This window comes from Schistocerca gregaria, chromosome 11 (assembly GCF_023897955.1).
Source record: "Schistocerca gregaria isolate iqSchGreg1 chromosome 11, iqSchGreg1.2, whole genome shotgun sequence".
Classification (NCBI taxonomy): Eukaryota; Metazoa; Arthropoda; class Insecta; order Orthoptera; family Acrididae; genus Schistocerca; species Schistocerca gregaria.
In genome coordinates this window covers 56,973,338-56,998,399 of record NC_064930.1, presented here as the reverse complement: position 1 = coordinate 56,998,399, position 25,062 = coordinate 56,973,338, and the positions used below count along the sequence as shown (strand labels likewise).

The 25,062-nt window shown below is 41.1% G+C and overlaps 1 protein-coding gene across 3 annotated transcripts in view; it reads right to left on the bottom strand.

Annotated features, from left to right (window-relative positions):
• The window catches only part of LOC126295284 (procollagen-lysine,2-oxoglutarate 5-dioxygenase), a 508,510-nt gene that overhangs the window by 21,551 nt on the left and 461,897 nt on the right, over window positions 1-25,062 (bottom strand). For all 3 annotated transcript variants that reach the window (XM_049987713.1, XM_049987714.1, XM_049987715.1), the window contains 2 exons: window positions 21,355-21,459; window positions 2,714-2,860 (listed from right to left, as the gene is read on the bottom strand). In XM_049987713.1, coding sequence (XP_049843670.1) covers window positions 2,714-2,860; window positions 21,355-21,459 — 252 coding nt within the window. The remainder of the gene's footprint in view (window positions 1-2,713; window positions 2,861-21,354; window positions 21,460-25,062) is intronic.

Genomic DNA, 25,062 nt, shown 5'->3' with positions numbered 1-25,062 from the left:
GATTTCGAATAATTACATCCACACTTCCTTTGCCGACCAACAGATGCAGCACCAACTGCAGAGTCGTAATGTGTCTGTCCTCACAAATTACATCAGCTCGCTGCAACGTGCCGGGTGTGACAGCCGTGGACGGTCACCCCGACTGCTGCAAATCGTAGAGCTCTGCCGAACCGCCTTCTACTGACCTCATCCTCCGTGGTCAGTGACTAACTGTACTTTTGTGGACAACAGATGCTCCGTACACTTTGCACAAGCGTTTGTGGATACTCCCCACAGTTCCTTTCTCTGCAGTGAGAAATTCATTGACGTTTATAACGTAGAGATGCCATTTTGAAACTGTCCTGCAGCTACGCTATCTGTCGGATGTGACAGAAACTTGGCGCGCTGCCTCAGAAGACTTCAAATAATACATTCATAACGTTTTGCATTCATAGCATTGTTTTTCGCTGGGAAAAAAAAATGCGGCGCAATATTTTCTGGACAACACTCATACTTACATAATGGCCAGAAATGCAGCAATGTGTTACAGTTTTCCTCAATTTGTGAAACTCTTCTGTTGAATAAATCATTCAATCTTTCTGAAATTGTAATCATTTGTCTGTCTGTACATGTACATCATGCCCATTGGTTACCATTGCATGTGGATAATTTCTTCACGGTGCATTTTTTGTCTTAGAGTGCATAACATTAGAGGGCCGTATAACATTACAGGTTGGGATTGATTTATGAGGTCTTGAATATCTTATTTGTATCTGTCAGCTGGTATGGAGGAATTGAGATTTGGGGGATTTCTTTATATAGTTTTGCTTGCGTGCCGACGCTATGCAATGCTGTCATCTACTTATGTGCGATTTGCGATCTGTTATGTGTTACTTTCTGATAATAAATCATATTTTCTTCTGATTACTGTTAAAATATAATGACGATAAATGTTTGAGATAATTTGGAATAATATTTTAATAACTATGTAGATGATGTGATGTCATTCATATACTCTTAGAAAGTAAAGAAAAAAAGTGTTAATTGTGCGTTTATGGATGGTCAGTGTCGGGATCAGTGATTACGATTCCAGAAATAATTTGATGAAGTTCAATTGCACACTATCATGTAGGGTGAAGTATGACCTTGAAATTGGTTGTAGATGTATGCAGGTCAATTTCGTGACAGGTTAGTAAGCATCGCAAGTGTGCCGTGGTATCAACACTACTTTCACGCAGCGATGGTTTGCTTTAAACTTGTGAAAACACAGTTTACGAGAATTCTTAATTGTTGCAAAAGGGTAGTGTAGTGTTGGCTGAAGAGCCAACACCGTGTTACTAGAGGAGGCCGAAATGCATACATTTTAGCTCACGCAGGCTGGCGTGAGGAGGGAAGGACTATACTGACGTGAGGTCTGGAACATGACAAGGAATTAGAATTGAGAAAGCGAACGTAATTAGTTTGATACTTAACTTTAATTCATTAATGATGAATGTCGCTCTTGACGGTACATGATTCACAATATTGTCTGTTCAGAATACATTCATAGTAACTGAATATGGTGCCTTGCTAGGTCGTAGCAAATAACGTAGCTGAAGGCTATGCTAACTATCGTCTCGGCAAATGAGAGCGTAGAAGTCAGAGAACCATCGCTAGCAAAGTCGGCTGTACAACTGGGGCGAGTGCTAGGAAGTCTCTCTAGACTAGACCTGCCGTGTGGCGGCGCTCGGTCTGCAATCACTGATAGTGGCGACACGCGGGTCCGACGTATACTACCGGACCGCGGTCGATTTAAAGGCTACCACCTAGCAAGTGTGGTGTCTGGCGGTCACACCACAGGTAGAATATTTGACGAGCCATTGTGGAGGATGTAAGTTTGGGTAGAAAGATCATTTTCAAAATCCAATATAAATCCTGTTGATGGAAGTAGCCTAGCAACCCAAAAGCTCATAGTGGTTACAGTGTACTATTTTTCATGGAGACATTTACACTCTAGATTGAGGTGTGGATGATTTGTGGGTGTGAAATAAACATTGAATGCATTTGTTTGGATAAAAAGGAAAAATATAAAGAAGTTGATTCGTATATTTTGTTATTTCATGTACAGTGATACTTTGTTTATAGTGGGGTAGAGCCTTATTATTTATATTGTGTCAGACCAATCACAAGTGCTCTCTTTACAAGTCGAGTTTTGGGCCTGATTAAGAGTAGCTGGTTCTTAAAGTCTCAAATGTTAAGAGAAGAATAATATCACACTTAAATAACGCAGCATCGAAACCCACTATCTTTACACTATATTAAGCTAGCTATTCCGGAATCCGGTGATACCGTTGCCACGCACGTGTGGTGTCGACAACAAATAGGTACACACTAACATAAACAAAAATTAAAATATAGCATTTCAATCTTTGATCGCTATTTTTTATTTTCAATGACCGGTTTCAGGCTAGCTGCCCATCTTCAGATCATATATTGCAGTTACAGAGTAACTTGTCAGTACAGAACTATCAGTTCGCTGTCAGAACATTTTGACTAACATAAACATTTCTCGTGCTCCAATAACGACGAGGGAAAGAGGAGACGACGACGACAATGACATAGATGAATACGTATACAAGTGGTATACGTGGCCCCTTGCAATACAACGACACAACAGACGTCACAGTATAAGTGTACTCTGCCGGTGGCTCGGACAGAAACGAGCTGCAGCAAGGAGAACCGGGCTCAGACTCACGTCGTGGATGTATCCCAGGAAGACGAGCTCCTGCAGCGGCCGCACGTACAGGCGCAGGAACTCCATCCACTGCGGGTCCAGCCCCACCTGCTTCATGTGGATGTCACGCGTCGGCACGTTCTCGTATCCGCCCTCCAACCGTGGGTCCTGCAAAAGGAGACGACAGCGTGAACAGACTGGCTGCGAGACTCCTCTGGTGCTGATACTGGTACTCCCATTTTCTGTATTCTGAAGCTTTTAAGGGGGGTAGGACATCAAACGGGATGACTTCGAACAGGAGAGACACCACAGGACATTTTAATTTGCACTGTCTATACTTTTACAAATAAATTCATAAGACTTTGTCAGAATGACCAGGAAGGATTCAAGATTTACACTTATATTGGTGGAAGCTATAAAACATAAAAAATAATTTTTTTTCTTTTACATTTGTATTCCACCTTTTTCCATTTACCATTGGCTACATTTGTTGCTATAGGTACACTTTTCTTCATAAGGAAGGGAGATTCCTTGATGAATTTTGCACAGCATACAAACCATACTTACAAGTGTATGAAACTCTAGAATTTTCCAAATCTATTAAAAACTGTGGTACAAATTGAGATAATTAACTATAAAACTTGAGTTTTTTCTAAACATGAGGTTTAAAATGTAACAGCACATTCATTTTTTAATAAATTAAATAATTTCTAGAGTTTTTCATACACCTGTAAGTATGGTTTGTAAGCTGCGCAAAACTCGTCGAAGAATCTCTCTTATTTATGAAGAAATGTGTACTTATAGCAACAAATGCAGCCAATAGAAGTGAATAATATGAATTTTCACACATAACAAAATTATTTTGTTATGTTTTTGAACTTTCACTGCTATGATTGTGAAACCTGAATCATTCCTGGTCATGCTGACACAGTTTTATGAATTTATTCGTAAAAGTATAGACAGTGGAAATTTGAAATGTCTTGTGGTGTCTCTCCTGCTCTAAGACGACCTGTTTGACGTCCTACCCCCCTTAAGTACTGGCAGAAAAAAGAAGAAAGATAGACAGGGGTGGCACATCGCTGACGATCTCACTGGAGCTGCCACCAACAACTGGTCGCTCACTTCCACTCTGCCACACGTTATCAGTTTACTGAGCGATTTTGACCCATATTTAGACTGACACGTTCAAATAAAATAATCAATAAAAAACCGAACTGAATGGTTTGTAACACGTTTTTTGGAAACTGTACAATATATTACAGAATACATAACATTTTTCACTGACTCCAAATGTGTTGTGAACATCTTTCCAGCCCATATTTCATAAACACACTATGTCATCAAAAGTATCCAGACACCCCCAAAAACATACGTTTTTTTTTATTTTAGGCGCAATGTGATACCACGTACTGCCAGGTACTCCATATCATCGACCTCAGTAATAATTAGACATCGTGAGACAGCAGAATGTGGCACTCTACGGAATTCACAGAATTCAAATGTGGTCAGGTCATTGGGTGTCGTACGTCTGTACGTGAGACTTCCACAGATTAGATTAGATTACATTAGATTAATACTTGTTCCATAGATCATGAATACGACACTTTGTAATTATGTGGAACGTGTTAGGTTAATAAAAGATGTCTGTACAAGATATTACATTACACAAAATATTACATGACACTAATGCTTAAGTTAGTTTTTTTCCCTCCCTTAATTTATATCTAAAAGTTCAGCCAATGAGTAGAAGGAGTTGTCATCTAGAAATTCTTTTAATTTATTTTTAAATGTTGGTTGACTATCTGTCAGGCTTTTGATGCTGTATGGTAGGTGACCAAAGACTTTTGTGGCAGCATAATTTACCCCTTTCTGTGCCAAAGTCAGATTTAACCCTGCATAGCAAAGATCATCCTTTCTCCTGGTGTTGTAGCTATGCACTCTGCTATTACTTTTCAAATGGGTTGGCTTATTAACAACAAATTTTATAAGTGAATACATATACTGTGAGGTTACTGTGAGGATCCCTAGATCCATAAATAGATGTCTGCAGGATGACCGTGGGTGGGCTCCAGCAATTATTCTGATTACACGTTTTTGAGCAATGAATACTCAACGATGAATTACCCCAGAATATGATACCATACGAAAGCAGTGAATGAAAGTAGGCATAGTAAGCTAATTTACTGAGATTCTTATCACCAAAATTTGCAATAACCCTAATAGCATACATAGCTGAACTAAGACGTTTCAGCAAACCATCAATGTGTTGCTTCCAGTTTAACCTATCATCAATGGACACACCTAAAAATTTTGAAAATTCTACCTTAGCTACAGGCTTCTGTTCAAAGTCTATATTTATTACTGGAGTTTTGCAATTTACTGTACGGAACTGTATATACTGTGTTTTATCAAAATTTAAAGAGAGTCCGTTTGCTGAGAACCACTTAAGAATTTTGTGAAAAACATCATTTACAATTACATCACTTAGTTCTTGGTTTTTGGATGTTATTACTATACTTGTATCATCAGCAAAATTAAGTAACTTTGCATCTTCATCAATAAGAAATGGTAAGTCATTAATGTATATCAAGAACAGTAAAGGACCTAAGACCGAACCCTGTGGGACCCCGTACTTGATAGAACCTCAGTTTGAGGAACCAGCTGTTGTTTTAACATTACATGAACCACTTATTTCAACTTTCTGCATTCTTCCAGTTAAGTATGAATTAAACCATTTGTGCACTGCCCCCCTCAAACCGTAATGATTTAGCTTATCTAAAAGAATTCCACGATTTACACAATCAAAGGCCTTTGAGAGATCACAAAAAATACCAATGGGTGATGTCTGGTTATTCAGAGCATTTAATATTTGATGAGTGAAAGCGAATATAGCATTTTCTGTTGAAAAGCCTTTCTGAAAACCAAACTGACATTTTGTTAGTACTTTATTTTTACAAATATAGGAGGCTACTCTTGAATACATTACTTTCTCAAAAAGTTTTGATAGAGCTGTCAGAAGAGAGATTGGGCGATAGTTGTTGATATCCGATGTATCCCCCTTTTTATGCAATGGTTTTACAATGGCATATTTCAGTCTATCGGGGAAAACACCCTGCTCCAGAGAGCTATTACATACGTGGCTGAGAATCCTACCTATCTGTGGGGAACAAGCTTTAACTACCTTGCTGGAAATGCCATCAATTCCGTAAGAGCTTTTACTTTTCAGTGAGTTTATTATTTTACTGATTGGTGGAAATGCAGTTGTATCAAACTGCACAGATATGGCCTCTCCTATTAGTAGCCTTGCCTCTTCTAGTGAAGATCTAGATCCTATTTTCTCCACAACATTTAAAAAATGATTATTGAAAATATTTTCAATTTCTGATTGTTGGTTAGTACACTTGTCATTCAGTTTTATGGCACTAAAGTCTTCCTGTGCTCTTGGTTGCCCCGTTTCCCTTTCAATAATATTCCAAATTGCTTTAATTTTATTATCAGAGTTACTGATCTCAGACATGATACACATGCTTCTGGACTTTTTAATAACTTTTCTTAGTACCGCACAATAGTTTTTATAATATTGAACAATTTCGGGGTCAATACGCCCTCTTGCTGTTAGATACAGTTCTCTTTTACGGTAGCAAGATATTCTTATTCCTTTAGTTAGCCAAGGTTTTTTATATGTTTTCTTGGAATTATGTTTAACTATTTTCTTGGGAAAACAATTTTCAAATGCCCTTAAAAATGTATCGTGAAATAAGTTATATTTCAAGTTTACATCAGTTTCCTTATACACTTCATCCCAGTTTAGCTGCTTTAGGCTTTCCCTAAAGTTTGCAATATTTATATTGTTAATTGAACACACTGCTTTGAAATTCTGATTTGATATACTGCATGGAGCTATGTCATGTACTGTAACTAACTGTGCACCATGATCTGAAAGACCTTTCTCAACAGGATAAGCATTTATGTCCTTAAACTTATCTTGGTCTATAAAAAAGTTATCTATCAATGTCCTGCTGTTATTTGTTATCCAAGTAGGAAATTCAATGATGGAGCTCAAATTGAAAGAACTGAGTAATACTACAAGGACATTCTTCCTATTACACTCTTTCAGGGAATCAACATTGAAATCCCCACAAATGAAAATTTGCTTCCTCCTGTCTGACAGATGGCACAACAAGGCATCCAAGTTTTCTAGAAATAGCTGGAAATTCCCTGAGGGGGACCTATACACTGTTACAATTATGAATGTGCCATCATTTAGTTTTAGTTCAGTGGCACATGCTACCATATGTTGCTGTACACAATTTTTTTTAGTTTCTAAATTTTTTTACACTGTGGAAGTTGTTGACACTCCTAAACGTCCCCAGGTCCACTGTTTCTTATGTGATAGTGAAGTGGAAACCGTGAAGGGACACGAACAGCACAAAAGCGTACAGGCCGACCTCATCTGTTGAACTGACAGACTGCTGACAGTTGAAGAGGGCCATAAATGTGTAATAGGCAGATTTCTATCAGGGTGTATACGTGGACAAGGAAAAAAAATTCCCGTATTTTTCCCGGTTAAAAATACACTTTCTCCCGGGTGAAAATACACTTTTTCTGTGGTAGGTGACAGTATACTCTTCCTCGGCATTGTAAAACTCATCAATCCTTTGAATGTTTATGTTCTTATATACCGACGTTTTGAAAGACCTTTGATGTGCAGCAACATGTACGCTGCATATGTCCGTATTACGAAGACATAAATTTGAATTCCACCAAAGGCCGCATGTTACCTTCCGAAGCATTGAAATCGAGATTGCGAGGCGCTTTTGCAAGACAGTTACAGCTCCTGTCACGTGATGTCGCCAGCTGATGACAGCATAGGACATGTGATGCAGTCAGCCAATAGCACGATCACTCTTAGGTAGCGCGAACACACAAATAAGAAAAGTTAATGGTTTAAATTAATATACATAGCATCCACATATAACATTGATTTCAGAGATTAATAAGCTGGAAGAAAAGTTAAACTTCCACATATAATGTTGATCGTTTTTGCGCGTGTTACACTTTAAGATAGATCACACAAATGTGCCAGTAAAATTTGTAATAACGACGTAAATGTCTGATCGCGGCTCGAAATTATTCTAAATGGTCGTCCTCAAAGAGTTGATTTTTAAATGAGAGTCAAACGTTTTGTGATTTAAGTAATTCGTCGTAAATTCTCGCACATAGTTCATCTTGCGTAAAAGGAAATTTGGTTTGAATGTAACGCTTTTCAAACCACCATTCGCAATATTTTCCTGCGACCTGTTAGAAATAGGTTCGTTTCAGCAGTTGCAAGTGAAGGCGAGATAACAGACGTCACCGCAGCTACGATGACGCAGGAAGCCCGTATATTCGTACGTGTAAAACATCAAAAGATCTTACATTATGTCATAAAAACAAACAAGACATCAGAACATACTTCAAGAGCATCGGAATTTCGTGAAACACGCTAAAATGCATAACTCGGCTTAAAATGCTCATTCACATGTCCAGATTCGAATGTAAATTTTCTTGGAGTACCAGCACTGTATTATTTCATGTTTGGTTCTTTATTATGACATAATGCCATACGTGCAACTGAAATGCAGCGAACAGTTGAAACTAGCCGATAGTGTGAAATTAAACACTTCGTTTCAAATAAAACAGAAAAGATTACTGAAAGCCAAATCTCTTTGGCTAACCGACAACAATAATTTCATTGTTCTGCAAGGTGAATGCTTGACTGTCAGGAAGGTGGAAATAAAATCTAAAACTAATAATATATTTTAACCTTCCGTAATTATGCGAAAGTATTTTAATTCATTTGATAACTCCCGGCCACAAAAATCCGTTTGTTACCATTTAACGTGAGAAAATAAACTAAAAGGAAACAACAAAATCACTTAACGTAATCACAGGTCACGTGGAGACATTCCATCTCCCCACCACAACTCACGCTGCTTGGGCACCAGTGCTAGATTTTCTACATTTCCTAACCGGTGCAATATTAAGTAGTGGCGCTCAGCCACACTTCCGTAACCAGAAGCGAAAGAAGGTACTGCTCGTTTTTCCCCCCTCTCGTTCATGTTTTGTTGCTGCATTATTATTCTGCAATAGCGGGATACAGTAATATCCTTTGTTAGAGTATCGGTTCCTACCAGTCAAAATCACAAACATTTTGCTGAAAACTAAAACAATGAAAAATTCCCGAAATTCTAAAAAATTCCAGGGATTTTCCCGGTTTTCTCCCGGATCAAAAAATTCCCGGGTTTTTCCCAGATCTCCCGGTTGTCCCGGGTCGTATACACCCTGTCTATCCAGACCATCACACAGGAATTCCAAACTGCATCAGAATCCACTGCAAGTACTATGACAGTTAGGCGGGAGGTGAGGAAACTTGGATTTCACGATCGAGCGGCTGCTCACATCGTGCCAGTAAATGCGAAACAATGCCTCCCTTGATGTAAGGAGCACAGTGGAAAAACATTGTGTGGAGTGATGAATCACAGTACACAATGTGGTCATCTGATGGCAGGGTGTGGGTATTATGAATGCCCAGTAAACATCATCTGCCAGCGTGTGTAGTGCCAATAGTAAAATTTGGCGGCGGTGGTGTTATGGTGTGGTCGTGTTTTTCATGGAGGGGGCTTGCATCCCGTGGTGTTTTTCGTGGCACTATCACAGCACAGGCCTACATCCATGTTTTAAACACATTCTTGCTTCCCACTGTCGAAGAACAATTTGGGGATGGTGACTACATCTTTCAACACCCATCGAGCACCTGTTCATAATGCACAGCGTGTGGCGGAGTGGTTACATGACAATAACATCCCTGTAATGGACTGGCCTGCACAGAGTCCCAATCTGAATTCTATACAACACCTTTGGGATGTTTTGCAACGCCGACTTCGTGCCAGGCCTCACCGACCGACACCGATACTTCTCCTCAGTGCAGCACTCCGTGAAGAATGGGCTGCTACTCCCCAAGAAACTTCCGAGCACCTGATTGAATGTATGCCTGCGAGAGTCGAAGTTGTCTTCGAGGCTAAGGGGGGCCAACACCGTACTGAATTCCAGCGTTACTGACAGAGGGTGCCACGAACTTTTAAGTCATTTTCAGACCGGTGTCCGGGTACTGCTTATTACACAGTGTACATACAGAGCCCCTTAAACCAGACGTATTTACACAATGGTTTTGCAGTCTCAATGCGTCTATAGAAATTTTATTGAAATCAGAACTGCTAGTTTCAATAATTCTCACTGCAAATTTTATGCCAGAGAGTTAGATGATATGATATGATAAGGGACTTAAGTGTGGCTGTAGAATGGCTATATCCTAAGAAACTAAATTAAATGCAATATTGCAGTTTGTGTATTTGTAAGAAATATGATGCAATGTTCTTTAGACACACATGCATATCCTAAGGAATAGGGACTGCAATGACCACAGCTGTCATGAAATACAGGAAATTTCCCAGTCCTGCACAAATTTTCAGTGTCGCCATTCCATTCCACACTTGGATGTTGCCCTTATTTGCAACTGCCATTTCATATCCTGTAGTCACCACAGTGGCCATTTCTTCAGACACTGTACTATATAGGCACTACAACTTTGTATTACTCTGCCAAGACCAAGCCAGCGACTCTCAAATAAATGTCTCTCTGTACAGGAATTACATAATGTGTATACAAGTACAGGTTGTGACACCAGAAAGACAACGTACGGGAATATGAGTCTGGCCGTTGAGTTGTGCACAGGTATCCAACACAGTTAAGGTGATCACTCATGTAAAGTGGGAAATCTGGGTTCAAATCCCAGTCTGGCACAACTTTTCATTGCTATCATTCGATTCTACAGTTGCAGGTTGCCCTTATTCGCACATTCAAATACATTTCCTGTAACTAAATTAAAATGTCCACTTTAAATTTCATAATACACGTACCTAAAAAAGTTTTACATCACCCCAGTTCCCACAACGCCTGAAGATAGATGTTGGCTGTGGATATTGTATCACAAACACAGCCCCTTTGACTGTTGAGAGATGTGAACAACAATACATGAACAGTGCCTGTTAGACAGAGGGGGTCCGACAGCTGATCAGTTCCAGTCATTCCACCAGGAAGGAGGTACACGGCTGGTGTTGTCTGTAGTTCAGGTGGTCAGTACTACGAGTCGATCGCGTCCGCATTGTTACTTTGTGCCAGGAAGGACTCTGAACAAGGGAAGTGTCCAGGTGTCTCGAAGTGAACCAAAGTGATGTTCTGACATTGAGGAGATACAGAGAGACAGGAACTGTCGATGACATGCGTCGCTCAGGCCGCCCGAGGGCTACTACTGCAGTGGATGACCGCTACCTAAGAATTATGGCTCGGAGGAACCCTGACAGCAACGCCACCCTGTTGAATAATGCTTTTCGTGCAGCCACAGGACATCGTGTTACGACTCAAACTGTGCGCGATAGGCTGCATGATGCGCAACTTCACTCCTGACATCTGTGACGAGGTCCATCATTGCAACCACGATGCCGTGCAATGCGATGCAGATGGGGCCGACAACGCCCGAATGGACCGCTCAGGATTGCTATCACATTCTCTTCACCAATGAGTGTCGCATATGCCTTCGACTAGGCAATCATCGGAGACGTGTTTGGAGGCAACCCAGTCGAGTTGGACACCTTAGACACACTGACCAGAGAGTGCAGCAAGGTGGAGGTTCCCTGCTGTTTTGGGGTGGCTTTATGTGGGGCTGACGTACGCCGCTGGTGGTCATCGGAGGTGCCATAACGGCTGTACAGAACGTGAATGTCATCCTCCGACCGATAGTGGAACCGTATCGGCAGCATACTGGCGAGGCATTCGTCTTCGTGGACGGCAATTCGCGACCCCGTTGTGCACAACTTGTGAGTGAGTGACTTCCTTCAGGATAATGGTGTCGCTCGACTAGAGTGGCCAGCATGTTCTCCAGATGTGAACCCTATCAAACGTGCCTGGGGTAGACTGAAAGGGCTGTTTATTAACGATGTGACCCACCAACCATTCTGAGGGATCGATGCCGAATTGCTGTCGAGGAGAGGGACAATCTGAACCAACAGTGCCTCGATGAACTTGTGAATGGGATGTCACGACAAATACAGGCACGCATCAATGCGAGGGGACGGGGACGTGCTACTGTGTATTAGAGGTACCGATGTGTACAGCAATCTGGACCACCACCTCTGAAGATCTCACTATACGGTGGTATGACATGCAATGTGTGGTTTTCATCAGCAATAAAAAGGGCGGAAATAATGTTTATGTTGATCTGTATTCCAATTTTCTATACAGGTTCCAGAAGTGAGGTGATGCAAAACATTTTTTGATGTGTGTAATTCTAGTACTTTCATAAATAACTCAAAATCACCATGTGGAGCGAGGTATACGATGACTTCCCATTACTTTTTACTTATAAAACAGAACCATAAGTATGCTATTTACTGCAAAGTCTAAGAGTATCATCAGTTTTAGATTTGTATCCTTTCTTATTAGTAGAATATTTGACTGCCGCTACACTCTTCAGAACGGTCTGTGCTCCCTGAATAACTATACGTCTAATACAAAGGACATGCTATGTGTGTTAGTGAGACAAAACAAAACTTCCCAACTATGCTCAACAGCTAGGCAAATGAGTCACAGCCATACTGCCACCTCGCGCAAGTGATTCACGAGACCACTCAGAAATTATAAGCGATCAGGAACCGATCGGGGACACGGCGAGGGATCGCTGGACTCCCACACCCTCACGTGGGGCTCTTCACGGAGACGTCGACAAAGTTGCGGGATTCCCGTACATACGTCACATTTGTGACCGAGGAACAATTAATAGCAAAACTGATTTCATCAGATGGTTTGTTGGATGACTCAGTTCATTTCTCTGTAACCTTTCAGCATTGAGCACCCATTTCCATGCACCACATTGAGCTATTGCCCCAGTTAAGATGATGTGGGACATTCTGATCACGAAAGCTTACTTGATGGTTGAATGGCTAGTAGATAGGTGCCTGGGATAATATTTTCATTTCATCAAACATAATCTTATATATAAGTTTTGTGGTACTGTGTTCAGCAACAATAGTTTTGTAAAAATTGCAATATTTAATGTGGTGTAGGTGCTCTGTGCAGCATCACGAAATTGTACATATTGACTGGTCAATGTACCTGCAACGCTCAGACCAAGGCTTTTTACTGGGCACAGTATGTCTTTAATTTTCTTGGTTGGTCATAAAATGGAGTGAATATTGTGTCTGTCCCTGGACTCTGCCTATTTTTATTTCTTTTAGCTCTAAAGAAAGGAGTGAATGCTATGGGTTCATTGTCTTCTCGTGATGGTCTCTCTCTCTCTCTCTCTCTCTCTCTCTCTCTCTCTCTCTCTCTCTCTCTCCCTCCCCCCTTCTCCTCTCACTCTCTTCCCCTCTTCTCCCACCCCCCTCTTTCTAGTGCTGCTTAACTTAACATCTCATTCAGGTAAAAACTCACCAAATAGCAGAGGTGTCGAGTGACTGACAGGCACATCAACAAGATGGGAAAATAACTAGCAATCACACAAATTATTCTTCCAGCTAGAGAACGCATGTAACACTCCCACCCCCCTTCACGCCTCTCACATGCAAAGCAGTTGTACAAGTGTGTGTATCTGTGAGTGTGAGTGTTTTTCTCTCCAGCTAGAAAAAAATTAATCTGAAAGCTAGCAAGTTTCCCATCTTTTTTGTGTGTCTGCCATCGGCTCATCGCCTCTACTGTTCAGTGAGTTGTTATCTTTGCTCCTAAGTTATTCACGTTCTACCAGTATTTCCCATTCCCGTACGTTTTCAGGTATCTGATCTCAGAATAAAAGAGGCCTTCATCAGAAACAGTTTCAGCTCTATGTAGCAGTGTGTTTAACACTTTGGGCAATAGCCATATAGACGAATATCGGGCCTAGGAAATTAGCCATTTATGCTGTTATTTAAAACATTATTGGCACATACTGATATATCTTCAAGAGTAATATATGCAGGGCCAAGGTTCAAGATATATTTTTCATATTTCCTTTAGTTCTTTGACAGATTACAAATTTTAAAATAATTTTGACAGGAAGTACAAGGCGTGTTTTTTTAAGTAAGTACCGTTTTGAAATTTAAAAAAAGACGTGCTAAGATATCTCAATAATTTTATTTTTACATGAAATCCTGTACGTTAATCTACACACTGACGCCATTACAGTCTGATTCTTCCTTGTTTACATTGTGTACAGAGTGTTCAAGATGCCTCCGATAATCGTGAGTCCCGCCGACTGTGAAGTACAGGCTGTTATTAGATTTCTTAGTGCTAAAGGCCTAAATGCGATCGATATTCATCGTGAGATCTGTACAGTTTACGGAGAAAACATTATGAGTGATGAAATGGTAAGAAAGTGGGTGAGAGCATTTAAAGACGGCCGCACAAATGTGCACGATCAACAACGGAGTGGATGGCCTTCAGTCGTTAATGAAAGTTTGCTGCAGGAAGTGGACAATAAGGTGAAAGAAAACAGGTGCTTTACGATTTCCTCCACTGTTTCTCATATGGCGTTGTGACCGAGCACTCGAATTACCGAAAATTGTGCGCACGTTGTGTACCGAAAATGTTGACAGATGTGCACAAAACCAAACGTTTAGACAGTGCACTGACTTTCCTCGAGTGGTACCACAATGACGGTGATGATTTCTTAAGCCAAATTGTTACGAGCGATGAAACACTGGTGGCCTATGTCAAAGCAGAATCAAAGAAACAGTCTACGGACGTTGAGCAAGGGCATCGTTTTGCTGCAAGACGATGCCCGTCCGCATGTGGCGAATCAGACCAAAGATCTCATCACATATTTTCAATGGGAAACTCTAGCTCATCCTCCGTACAGCCCCAATCTTGCACCCAGTGACTACCGTCTGTTCCTGCACTTGAAGAAACACCTGGGCGGTCAGTGTCTTCCAGACAATGATGAAGTCAAAACAGTGGTGATGCAGTGGTTAAGAAGTCAGGCGGCAGACTTCTATGAGGATCGTATTCAAAAAGTGGTACAGCGTTATGATAAGTGCCTCAATTTTGATGGAAGTTATGTACAAAAGTAGATTAAGGTACGGGCTCTCACGTAAAGATAAAATTATTGAGATACCTTAGCACATCTTTTTCTAATTTCAAAATGGTACTTACTTAAAAAATACGCCTCGTATAATTATACTCACAAGAATACAATGCGAGATGAATTATTGAGCAATTTCTTCCTCTTGAGCTTCCAAAGTTATTTGGTCGGTCAACAAACATAAAGTGTCTGTAATAGAATTACAGCAAATTGTGAATGTAATGAGTACATGCGTGACATTACGTCAGTACAATCACATTGACTCAGCCATTCACGACAACAGCTGTTACATTTGCTAAGATTTCTTTTGAAACAGTTTTCAAAATTGATACCTGAAGGCAGCACCAGCCAAGGGGCAGGTCTCGAGACATCAGTACATTCTTTTCATACGAAATGAATCCAATTATTGAGCAATAAGTGGTTCATGCTTTGAGAAAATCGTGGCCGCACCTATACCCGGGCAAGGGACACAAAGTGGGGGTCCGAGCTACTCTCCGGCTTTGTTTCCAAAGTCTTAAAACTGCACTCTATTGGCTAAACGGGGTCTCCGGTTCAATTCCCAGCGGGGCAAGGGATTTTCACCTTTTCAGACGACTGGGTGTTTGTGTTGTCCTCATCATTTCATCATCATTCATGTAAGTGGCGAGCTTGGACTGAGCAGAGGTTGGGAATTTGTGCGGGTGCTGATGGCCGCGCAGTTGAGCACCCTGCAAACCAAACAACATCAACATCATCTATTGGCTGGATGATGAAAGCTTTGCACGTTGAGATACATGCTACAGAGAAACAAGCTTAGTTACTTGCCTTCTAGTGGAATCAGCAGCATTACCAATGCCCCTCCATCGCAGAGACTCACATTATCTCTGGTAGTACAAGGAAGTTTCAGGAGTTCGTGACACAATTTGGCCAGCTAAATAAAGTACCGCACGGCCGACAGCTTAACTCCTGGCTTGACAACGGGGGACATCATTCTTAGCTCAGATTTATAATCACTCACAATGTGGAAAGTAAGCACAGCCTCTAGTTTACACCAAAGCCGAAATTTAATGTGTTCCTTCCCTCTCACAGTTCTGAGTATGACTCATTCAGATGAAATGAAATAGGATACACGTACAGACCATTCAGGAGGGAAGGGCCAACTTTTCCACCTCCAGTAATGTCTGACTTGTTAAAAATCAAACAATGGAAAATCAGGGATGGAATGTAACAATACCAGAGAAGGAAAGATGCTACTCACCATATAGCAGAGATGCCGAGTCGCGAAAGGCACAACAAATAGTACCACATCCGGCCACAGAGGAGCATTCCCCTCATAATTCTGTACTATCCGGGACTGGAGCAACTGAATTACATTCTATGGATTGGCGACTCCATGGAGTGTTCTGTGCACCACGACCAGATAAAGGATAACTGGAATATTTTTTTGTTTTATTATCCGCATTATTATGTGATCGCTCTAAGCTTGTTGATACCAGTGCCTAACAATTTTAATTGTATATTACAGCACCGAGGATGGTCACTAAGTGACCAAAAATTGATTTTGCAGATAATAAAACGAGAAAATACGACCAATGCTGTTTCTCCTTCCAATGGAATTACATTCTCCACCAAGGTTTCGATTACCTCTAGTCCTGCCCAGAAATGAGAAATGTCCTACCCACTATCCTTCCCACTCCTCCTACCGTGGTATTCCACCGTCGTCCACGGAACCTACACAATATACTCGTCTGTCCTTACACGACCCCTGCTCCCAATCCCTTACCTCGTGGCTTGTACCCCTGTAATAGATCTACATCTACATCTACATCCATACTCCGCAAGCCACCTGACGGTGTGTGGCGGAGGGTACCCTGAGCACCTCTATCGGTTCTCCCTTCTATTCCAGTCTCGTATTGTTCGTGGAAAGAAGGATTGTCCGCATGCTTCTGTGTGGGTTCTAATCTCTCTGATTTTATCCTCACGGTCTCTTCGCGAGATATACGTAGGAGGGAGCAATATACTGCTCGACTCCTCGGTGAAGGTATGTTCTCGGAACTTCAACAAAAGCCCGTACCGGGCTTCTGAGCGTCTCTCCTGTAGAGTCTTCCACTGGAGTTTATCTGTCATCTCCCTAACGCTTTCATGATTACTAAATGATCCTGTAACGAAGTGCGCTGCTCTCCGTTGGATCTTCTCTATCCCTTCTATCAACCCTATCTGGTACAGATCCCACACTGCTGAGCAGTATTCAAGCAGTGGGCGAACAAGTGTACTTTAACCTACTTCCTTTGTTTTCGGACTACATTTCTTTAGGATTCTTCCAATGAATCTCAATATGGCATCTGCTTTACCGAAGATTAATTTTATATGGCCATTCCATTTAAATCACTCCTAATGTATACTGCCAGATAATTTATGGAATTAACTACTTCCAGTTGCTGAGCTGCTATTTTGTAGCTAAATGATAAGGGATCTATCTTTCTATGAATTCGCAGCACATTACACTTCTCTACATTGAGATTCAATTGCCATTCCGTGCACCATGCGTCAATTCGCTGCAGATCCTCCTGCATTTCAGTACAATTTTCCACTGTTACAACCTCTCGATACACCACAGCATCATCTGCAAAAAGCCTCAGTGAACTTCCGATGTCATCCAACAGGTCATTTATGTATATTGTGAATAGCAAAGGTCCTATGACACTCCCCTGGGGCACACCTGAAATCACTCTTACTTCGGAAGACTTCTCTCCATTGAGAATGACATGCTGCGTTCTGTTATCTGGGAACTCCTCAATCCAATCACACAATTGACCTGATAGTCCAAATGCTCTTACTTTGTTCATTAAACGACTGTGGGGAACTGTGTCAAACGCCTTGCGGAAGTCAAGAAACACGGCATCTACCTGTGAACCTGTGTCTAAGGCCCTCTGAGTCTCGTGGACGAATAGCGCGAGCTGGGTTTCACACCACCGTCTTTTTCGAAACCCATGCTGATTCCTACAGAGTAGATTTCTAGTCTCCAGAAAAGTCATTACACTCGAACATAATACGTGTTCCAAAACTCTACAACTGATCGACGTTAGAGATATAGGTCTATAGTTCTGCACATCTGTTCGACGTCCCTTCTTGAAAACAGAGATGACTTGTACTCTTTTCCAATCCTTTGGAACGCTACGCTCTTCTAGAGCCTACGGTACACCGCTGCATGAAGGGGGCAACTTCCTTCACGTACTCTGTGTAAAATCGAACTGGTATCCCATCAGGTCCTGCGGCCTTTCCTCTTTTTGAGCGATTTTAATTGTTTCTCTATCCCTCTGTCGTCTATTTCGATATGTATCATTTTGTCATCTGTGCGACAATCTAGAGAAGGAGCTACAGTGCAGTCTTCCTCTGTGAAACAGCTTTGGAAAAAGACATTTAGTATTTCGGCCTTTAGTCTGTCATCCTCTGTTTCAGTACCAGTTTGGTCACAGAGTGTCTGGACATTTTGTTTTGATCCACCTACCGCTTTGACATAGGACCAAAATTTCTTAGGATTTTCTGCCAAGTCAGTACATAGAACTTTACTATCGAATTCATTGAACACCTCTCGCACAGCCCTCCTCGCACTACATTTTGCTTTGCGTAATTTTTGTTTGTCTGCAAGGTTTTGGCTAGATTTATGTTCGCTGTGAAGTTCCCAAATCATTTCACATTTCGGATCTAGATCCAAGACCTGTCCCACACATCCTCCTACCACCACCTACTCCAGTCCGGTCACTAACATTACCTATCCTTTCAAAGCAGGGCTACCTGTGAAACCAGTCACATGATTTACAAGCTAAGCTGCAACCACTGTGCTGCATTCTATGTAGGCATGACAACCAATAAGCTGTCTGTCCACATGAATGGCCACTGACAAACTGTGGCCAGGAAACAAGTGGACCACCCTGTAGCTGAACACGCTGCCAAACATGATACCCCTCATCTCAATGACTGCTTCACAGCCTCTGCCATGTGGATCCTTCCCACCGACACCAGCTTTTCTGAATTGCGCAGGTGGGAACTTTCCCTGCCATACACCCTACGTTCCCGTAACCCTCCTGGCCTTAACCTTCGTTAGTCACTGTTCTCACCCATGTAGCCCCCTCCCTTTTCCCATTTCAGGACTACACAACTGTCATTTCACTACCACACCCAGTCTTTTAATTTCTTTTTACTTCCTCTTATTTCTCTCCTTTCCGTTACTTACCCCCTCCCCCCTTTCTCTCCTGGCCTCCGCCTAAACTGCAACACTTCACTGCCCGTCATCCCCACCATACTATTCTCCCCCCCCCCCCCTCCCCACTTTTGCCTCCTCCTTACCCCCCACCCAATTGCCACTCCCATCATGCACCAGAGCTGCTGTTCGCAGTGAAGTTTCAACTCTCAGAGACTGCAGGTGTGTGTGCAAGTTGCGTTTGTGTGAGTGTGTGTGTGTATTTGTGTCTACTGCTGACAGAGACCTTAATGGCTGAAAGCTATAATTGTGTGAATCTTTTTGCTGTGCCTACCACGACTCGGCATCTCCGCTATATGGTGAGTAGCAACTTTCCTTCTCTGGTATTGTGTGACTTTATAACGATATTTATGGATACAAAATCTACTCACCAGGTGATGGCAGGAGAACACACATATACAGGTATTGAAATTGGCAAGCTTTTGGAACCAATGGCTCCTCCTTTGGGCAGAAGGTTCAAAGCAGAAGGAAGAGGAATGAAGGGAAAGAACTGTCGAGGTTTAGGAAAAGTCACCCAGAATCCCAGGTCAAGGGAGACTTGCCGAATGGGATGAGAAGGAAAGACTGATTGTTGGGGACGGCACTGGATGAGATTTGACAAACCTCATATTGGTTTTTGATTATTCTAATCTCATCCAGTGCCGTCCCCAACAATCAGTTTTTTCTTCTCATCCCATTCGGCAAGTCTCCCTTGACCTACAGTTTTGGGTGACTTTTCTAAGCTATGCCCCTTTTCCTAAATCTCACTAGTTCTTTTTCTTCACCCTCCTCCCTTCCCCTTCAGCCCTTCTGCCAGAAGTAGCTGCTGGCTCATGAGGCTTGCATATATCAAAGGCTGTCTCAAAGTACAAAGACATCAGAAAGAAGATCCTAAACACAGGTAATTACCTTACCTTCTGATGAGGTCACCCTTAGAGGTGACGAAACCTGGTCAAGGTATATAGAAAACCTATGCAACCGGTTGGCATAGTTTTACATATTTTTCATATTTCAGTACTTTTGTGGACATGTTCTCCTGCCGCCAACTGACGAGCAGACATTTGTGTTTATACAGCTACATTATACTGTCCCAAAATTTATTACTTTTGTTCATTAAAAATATTTAGTCCCTTTTCAATGTGAGAATTTATGACTAAAGACTTATGAAGCAAAGACTGAAGCATCTTTGCTACTTCAATAATGAACACTGTGCAGCCATTACTCTTTTGAATGGAAGTCTATTTTTTGTGATTGAATAGCATATTTGAGAGACAAATTCAGCAACGTGGCTTCTTCGCAGGCTTGGCAGGAAATGATGAAGCAAAACACAGAGAATTTGGGGATTTTTGTGCTGTAATTATGGCCATTCAAATGGCACGCTGTTGGGAAGTTAACTCCACTCTTCACTTTCCAGTGCACGTAGTGATTCAGTTTTTTCGTTGGGGATTTTGTGAGGTGGCTCTCATTTGTGAAAGAAAATTTCCAACTGCTCAAGAAGATCCATCGTCAAGCTTTTATCAGGAATGTGTGGGATAGAAATGTTACCCTTTTTCAAACCAACATCACAAATCATGGAATGAGCACCAGAAATATGAATAATCTTCACAAACATTTAAAGTCACTTACTTTGCTCCAGACAAGTTGTTCATTATTCAGAAACGCAAATTTTCAATAACTTGGCAGCTGCTGTAAGAAGTTCAACTACTAATAAAGTTCAATTTGAGAGGAGCCTATAGGATTTATTGATTGCCATCTCCAACTCTTTAATGAATTTCTTAGCAGAATCAACAAATGTGTACATGTTATTAGCAATACCAAATAATGTATTATGTACAATCTGTCATAAGTACAGATTCAATGGACTAATGAGATGAAAGTCGATGTTGTGAAATTTTATTTTTATATGATGACGCTTGGCTACATCTACATCTACATTTATATTCCGCAAGCCACCCAACGGTGTGTGGCGGAGGGCACTTTACGTGCCACTGTCATTACCTCCCTTTCCTGTTCCAGTCGTATACGGTTCGCGGGAACTATGACTGCCGGAAAGCCTCCACACGCGCTCGAATCTCTCTAATTACATATCTGTTTTTCTTTGTCAGCATTTTTTGTGCATTCTTGTTTTCTGACATGTTCTACAGTCTAGAGGATCCCTTCGCGATGGCTCTATTAGAACAAAAAGTACTTCTAATCTAATGTAAGTGTAAAACTAGCCTTTCCAAAATGTTGCACTCACAATGTGATCTTATGCAACAAGAAAGCTGTGAAGATTTTATTGTGATATTCACTTACATGGTTGGTACCATCAGACCACTGTCCAAAAGTTTCCATGATCTCGATGAACTCCTTGCAGAAACGAGGCGTCACAATTGGGAACCAGTAGACATCTGGACACGGCTGCAAAACAGAAGAAGCATACAAGTTATGTAATGAGTACAACCGAGAAATGTAATCTTACTGCAACTCGCAGCTATGTTATTGGCAACACATTTGTAGTAGAATTAAATTTACACAAACAATGGAAAATCCAGGATGGAATGTAACAATACGAGAGAAGGAAAGTTGCTACTCACCATATAGTGGAGATGCTGAATCGTGATAGGCACAACAAAAAGATTCACACAATTATAGCTTTCAGCCATTAAGGCCTTTGTCAGCAGTAGACACAAATACACACACACACACACACACACACACACACGCATCTTCAGTCTCAGAGAACTGAAAATTTATACAAAGTATGTTACAATATGGAATTTTTGTCTTTATTAATAACAATTAAATTTTGAAAATTAAGAAATGGGTAAGAGGAAGTAGCCATTACTCAGAACAAATAAACAACACTATCTTAACCATGCAGGAATGCTAATAAGTTCTGGCTTCAAAGCAGCAGTCTATATAGCAATAATTTTTTTAAATTTTTTATTCTTTTTACTAATGTTGATCTTTCAGACCATCCTCAGGCAAAGGCTCTGCAATGTGAGGCATGTCCAGAAACTAAGTTTCATTTTGGGGAAAAGAGCTCATGAATAATTTTCCAACAATTTATTTTTACAAAAAAGAGCATTTCTTAACCTAGTATTCAACATAGTTGCAACCATTTTCAGACATTCGTCATACTGCGAAACCAATTTTTCTGTGCGCTCTTCACAGAGAGATGCCTCCAATGAACGCAGGCACTGCTGAACACTACTTTTGCGTCATTGTTGTTGTCTAAATGCCTCCCTCCAAAATCATGCTTCAAGTTCAAGAACGACTGGCAGTCAGAAGACGTGAGATCGAGACTGTACAGCGGGTGATCGAACTGTTTGGGTGACACGAGCAGAATGGGGATGAGTAATGTCAAGAAGCAACACAATGTCTCGATTGCACATTCCACTTTTTTTTTTTTAACTTATAACCAGAATGTCGTATCTCTCCCAGAACACAGCGCATGTGTTTTTTTTTTCCTTTTTTTGTACTGACAACATTATTTTGAATTTTTGTTTTTTGGGGGATCGAGACTGCCTCTACTCTGTCAACTGTCGTTTTGATTCTGGAGCGATACGACACACCCAAGTTTCATCACCAGTCACAATTCTGTTTAAGAATTCATCTCCTTCAGTACTGTATTGCGTAAGAAATGTCACAGCAGTGCCAAGTTACTTCATTTTATGGGCAACTTCACGTATTGTGGAACCCAAAGGGAACACAATTTGCGAAAATTTAAGCAATATGTGACAAATCTCTAGCAAAACAGTTTTTGAAATTTGTGGAAACTCGTCACAAAGCATTCTTGTTTTGAACTGTCTGGAGGCCATCCTCTACATGCTTTGTCAAGAACACTGAATTGTCTTCCCACTTCCTCACTATTAGATAAGTTATTACACTTTCACCATAAATCTCTACAAGCTGACTTAAACACTCTCGGCATTCAAAAACCATATTACAGGACAAGCTTCACAGTCAGCAGCTCAGGGAATCTCTTAAACATTTTGAGATACGACTGTGACATTAATGCTGCGGTAGCGGTAAAATGAAACAGTTCTTACTTTCCGGACACACTTAGTGTATAACAGTTACAAAACATGATGTGCGACATACACTTGACAACATTGAAATATAACATAAAAGCAACATATAATGTTACGAGGTGTGACAATAAAGTAATGAGACTGATTTTCTTTGCAAGATGTGGCAACCCTGCAGGCTTGTGTAGGCACAATATCTTTGACCTCTGTCTATATGTTGCTTCTAGTCCAAGCAGCACATCGATGCAACTGCTCAGTTGTGAGTTGTGCTGTAATAAGTTTAACATGTTTTTGTCTCTCGTCACGGAAATGGTACCACATAATATTGCACAATGGTATGCCATTTCTTTTTGCGTTAAATTGGGTGACTATGCGCCGACAACTTAGGGCAATCTTCAGAAGGTTATGTGAAGAGCTCAAGTTTTTCGTTGGCATAAAATGTGTAGTGAAGGCAGAACGAATGTTGAAGATTAAGGCCGCAGTTGACGACTGTCAACCTCACGGACGGATGTCAACTTGGCCAGGGGGCGTGAACTTGTACGATCTGATTGAAGATTATCTGTAAAAATGATTGCAGAAGAACTGAACATCAATCGAGAAACGGTTTGTCTAATAATAACTGAAGATCTTGGTATGAGAAAGATTTGTGCAAAAATGGTCCCCGAAAATCTCATACCACAACAGCGAGAAACACAGAAAAATGTGGCAGCCGATCTGTTAGAACAAACGGAAATCGATCCAGAATTGTTGAACAGTGTTATCACTGGTGATGAAAGTTGTTTTTTTTTTTTTTTTTTTTTTTTTGTGCGAAACAGAGACAAAATGTCAAAGTTTGCAAAGATGCTCAAAGAGATCACCCAGACCAAAAAGCCTCGCATGTCGAAGTCAAAAGTGAAATGAATGCTTGTGTCCTTCTTTGATTCCAAGGGAATTGTTCATAAAGAGTGAGTGCCTCCTGGACAAACAGTTAACCAATATTACAACAAAGAATTTTTAGAAAGACCTCATAAGAGAGTTTTTCGTGTCTGTGCCAAAATTGCTGATAATTGGATTCTGCATCACAATAATGCGCCATCCCATACTGCTCTGTCACTACAGAAATTTTTAACCTCAAAACAAATATCAGTACTACCACAGTTATTTACCAGATATCGCTCCGTGCGACTTTTTTCTGTTTCCGAGAGTCAAAACGGAGGTCAGGGGACACCATTTTCAAACAACACAAGATGTCCAAGAAGCTGTGACGAGGGTTTTGGAGGATATCTCAGAAGACGAGTTCCAGAAATGTTACCATCAATGGCAGAAGCGCTAGAGAAAGGGTGTGCAATCAGAAGGGAATTACATTGAAGGAGACAACACTAAACTTGACTAAAACGGTAAGCAACATTTTTTTTCACTTCAGTCTCATTACATTACTGTCGCATGTATTTCCCAGCCTGTGCACCAAGCCGCTGTGTACACCTGACTGGCACCTCTCAGAAACTGCTATCTAGCTAGTAAAAGCTATGGGTTATAGAAGTGAAGCTCCAACTTCTGTTCCTCATACTATCCTTACTAAAAATAATTAAAATTGGCAAGCAGCATGTATATAAGAAGAAAATCCTCATACTGTGCATGAACACGTAATACAATATTGTCTACAATCTGGTAAAACATTTACAAAAGTTTAAAAGGTCAACAGTAATAGACAGTCGTAATGCATACGTGCATTCCCTTCACGTGTTTAAGTCACGTATTACGCACATTTATGTGATCGGGAATGCTCAGTAGCCGCCAGGCTTCATGTACATTTGACAACTAAGTGTCAGCAAGGAGCATTATATAACTTTCAGCCAATTGGCGTTCAGATCGCTGTTGCTAGGTGGATCTGTCTGCTTGTGTCTGTGTATGTGCGGATGGATATGTGTGTGTGTGTGAGAGTGTACACCTGTCCTTTTTTCCCCCTAAGGTAAGTCTTTATGCTCCCGGGATTGGAATGACTCCTTATCCT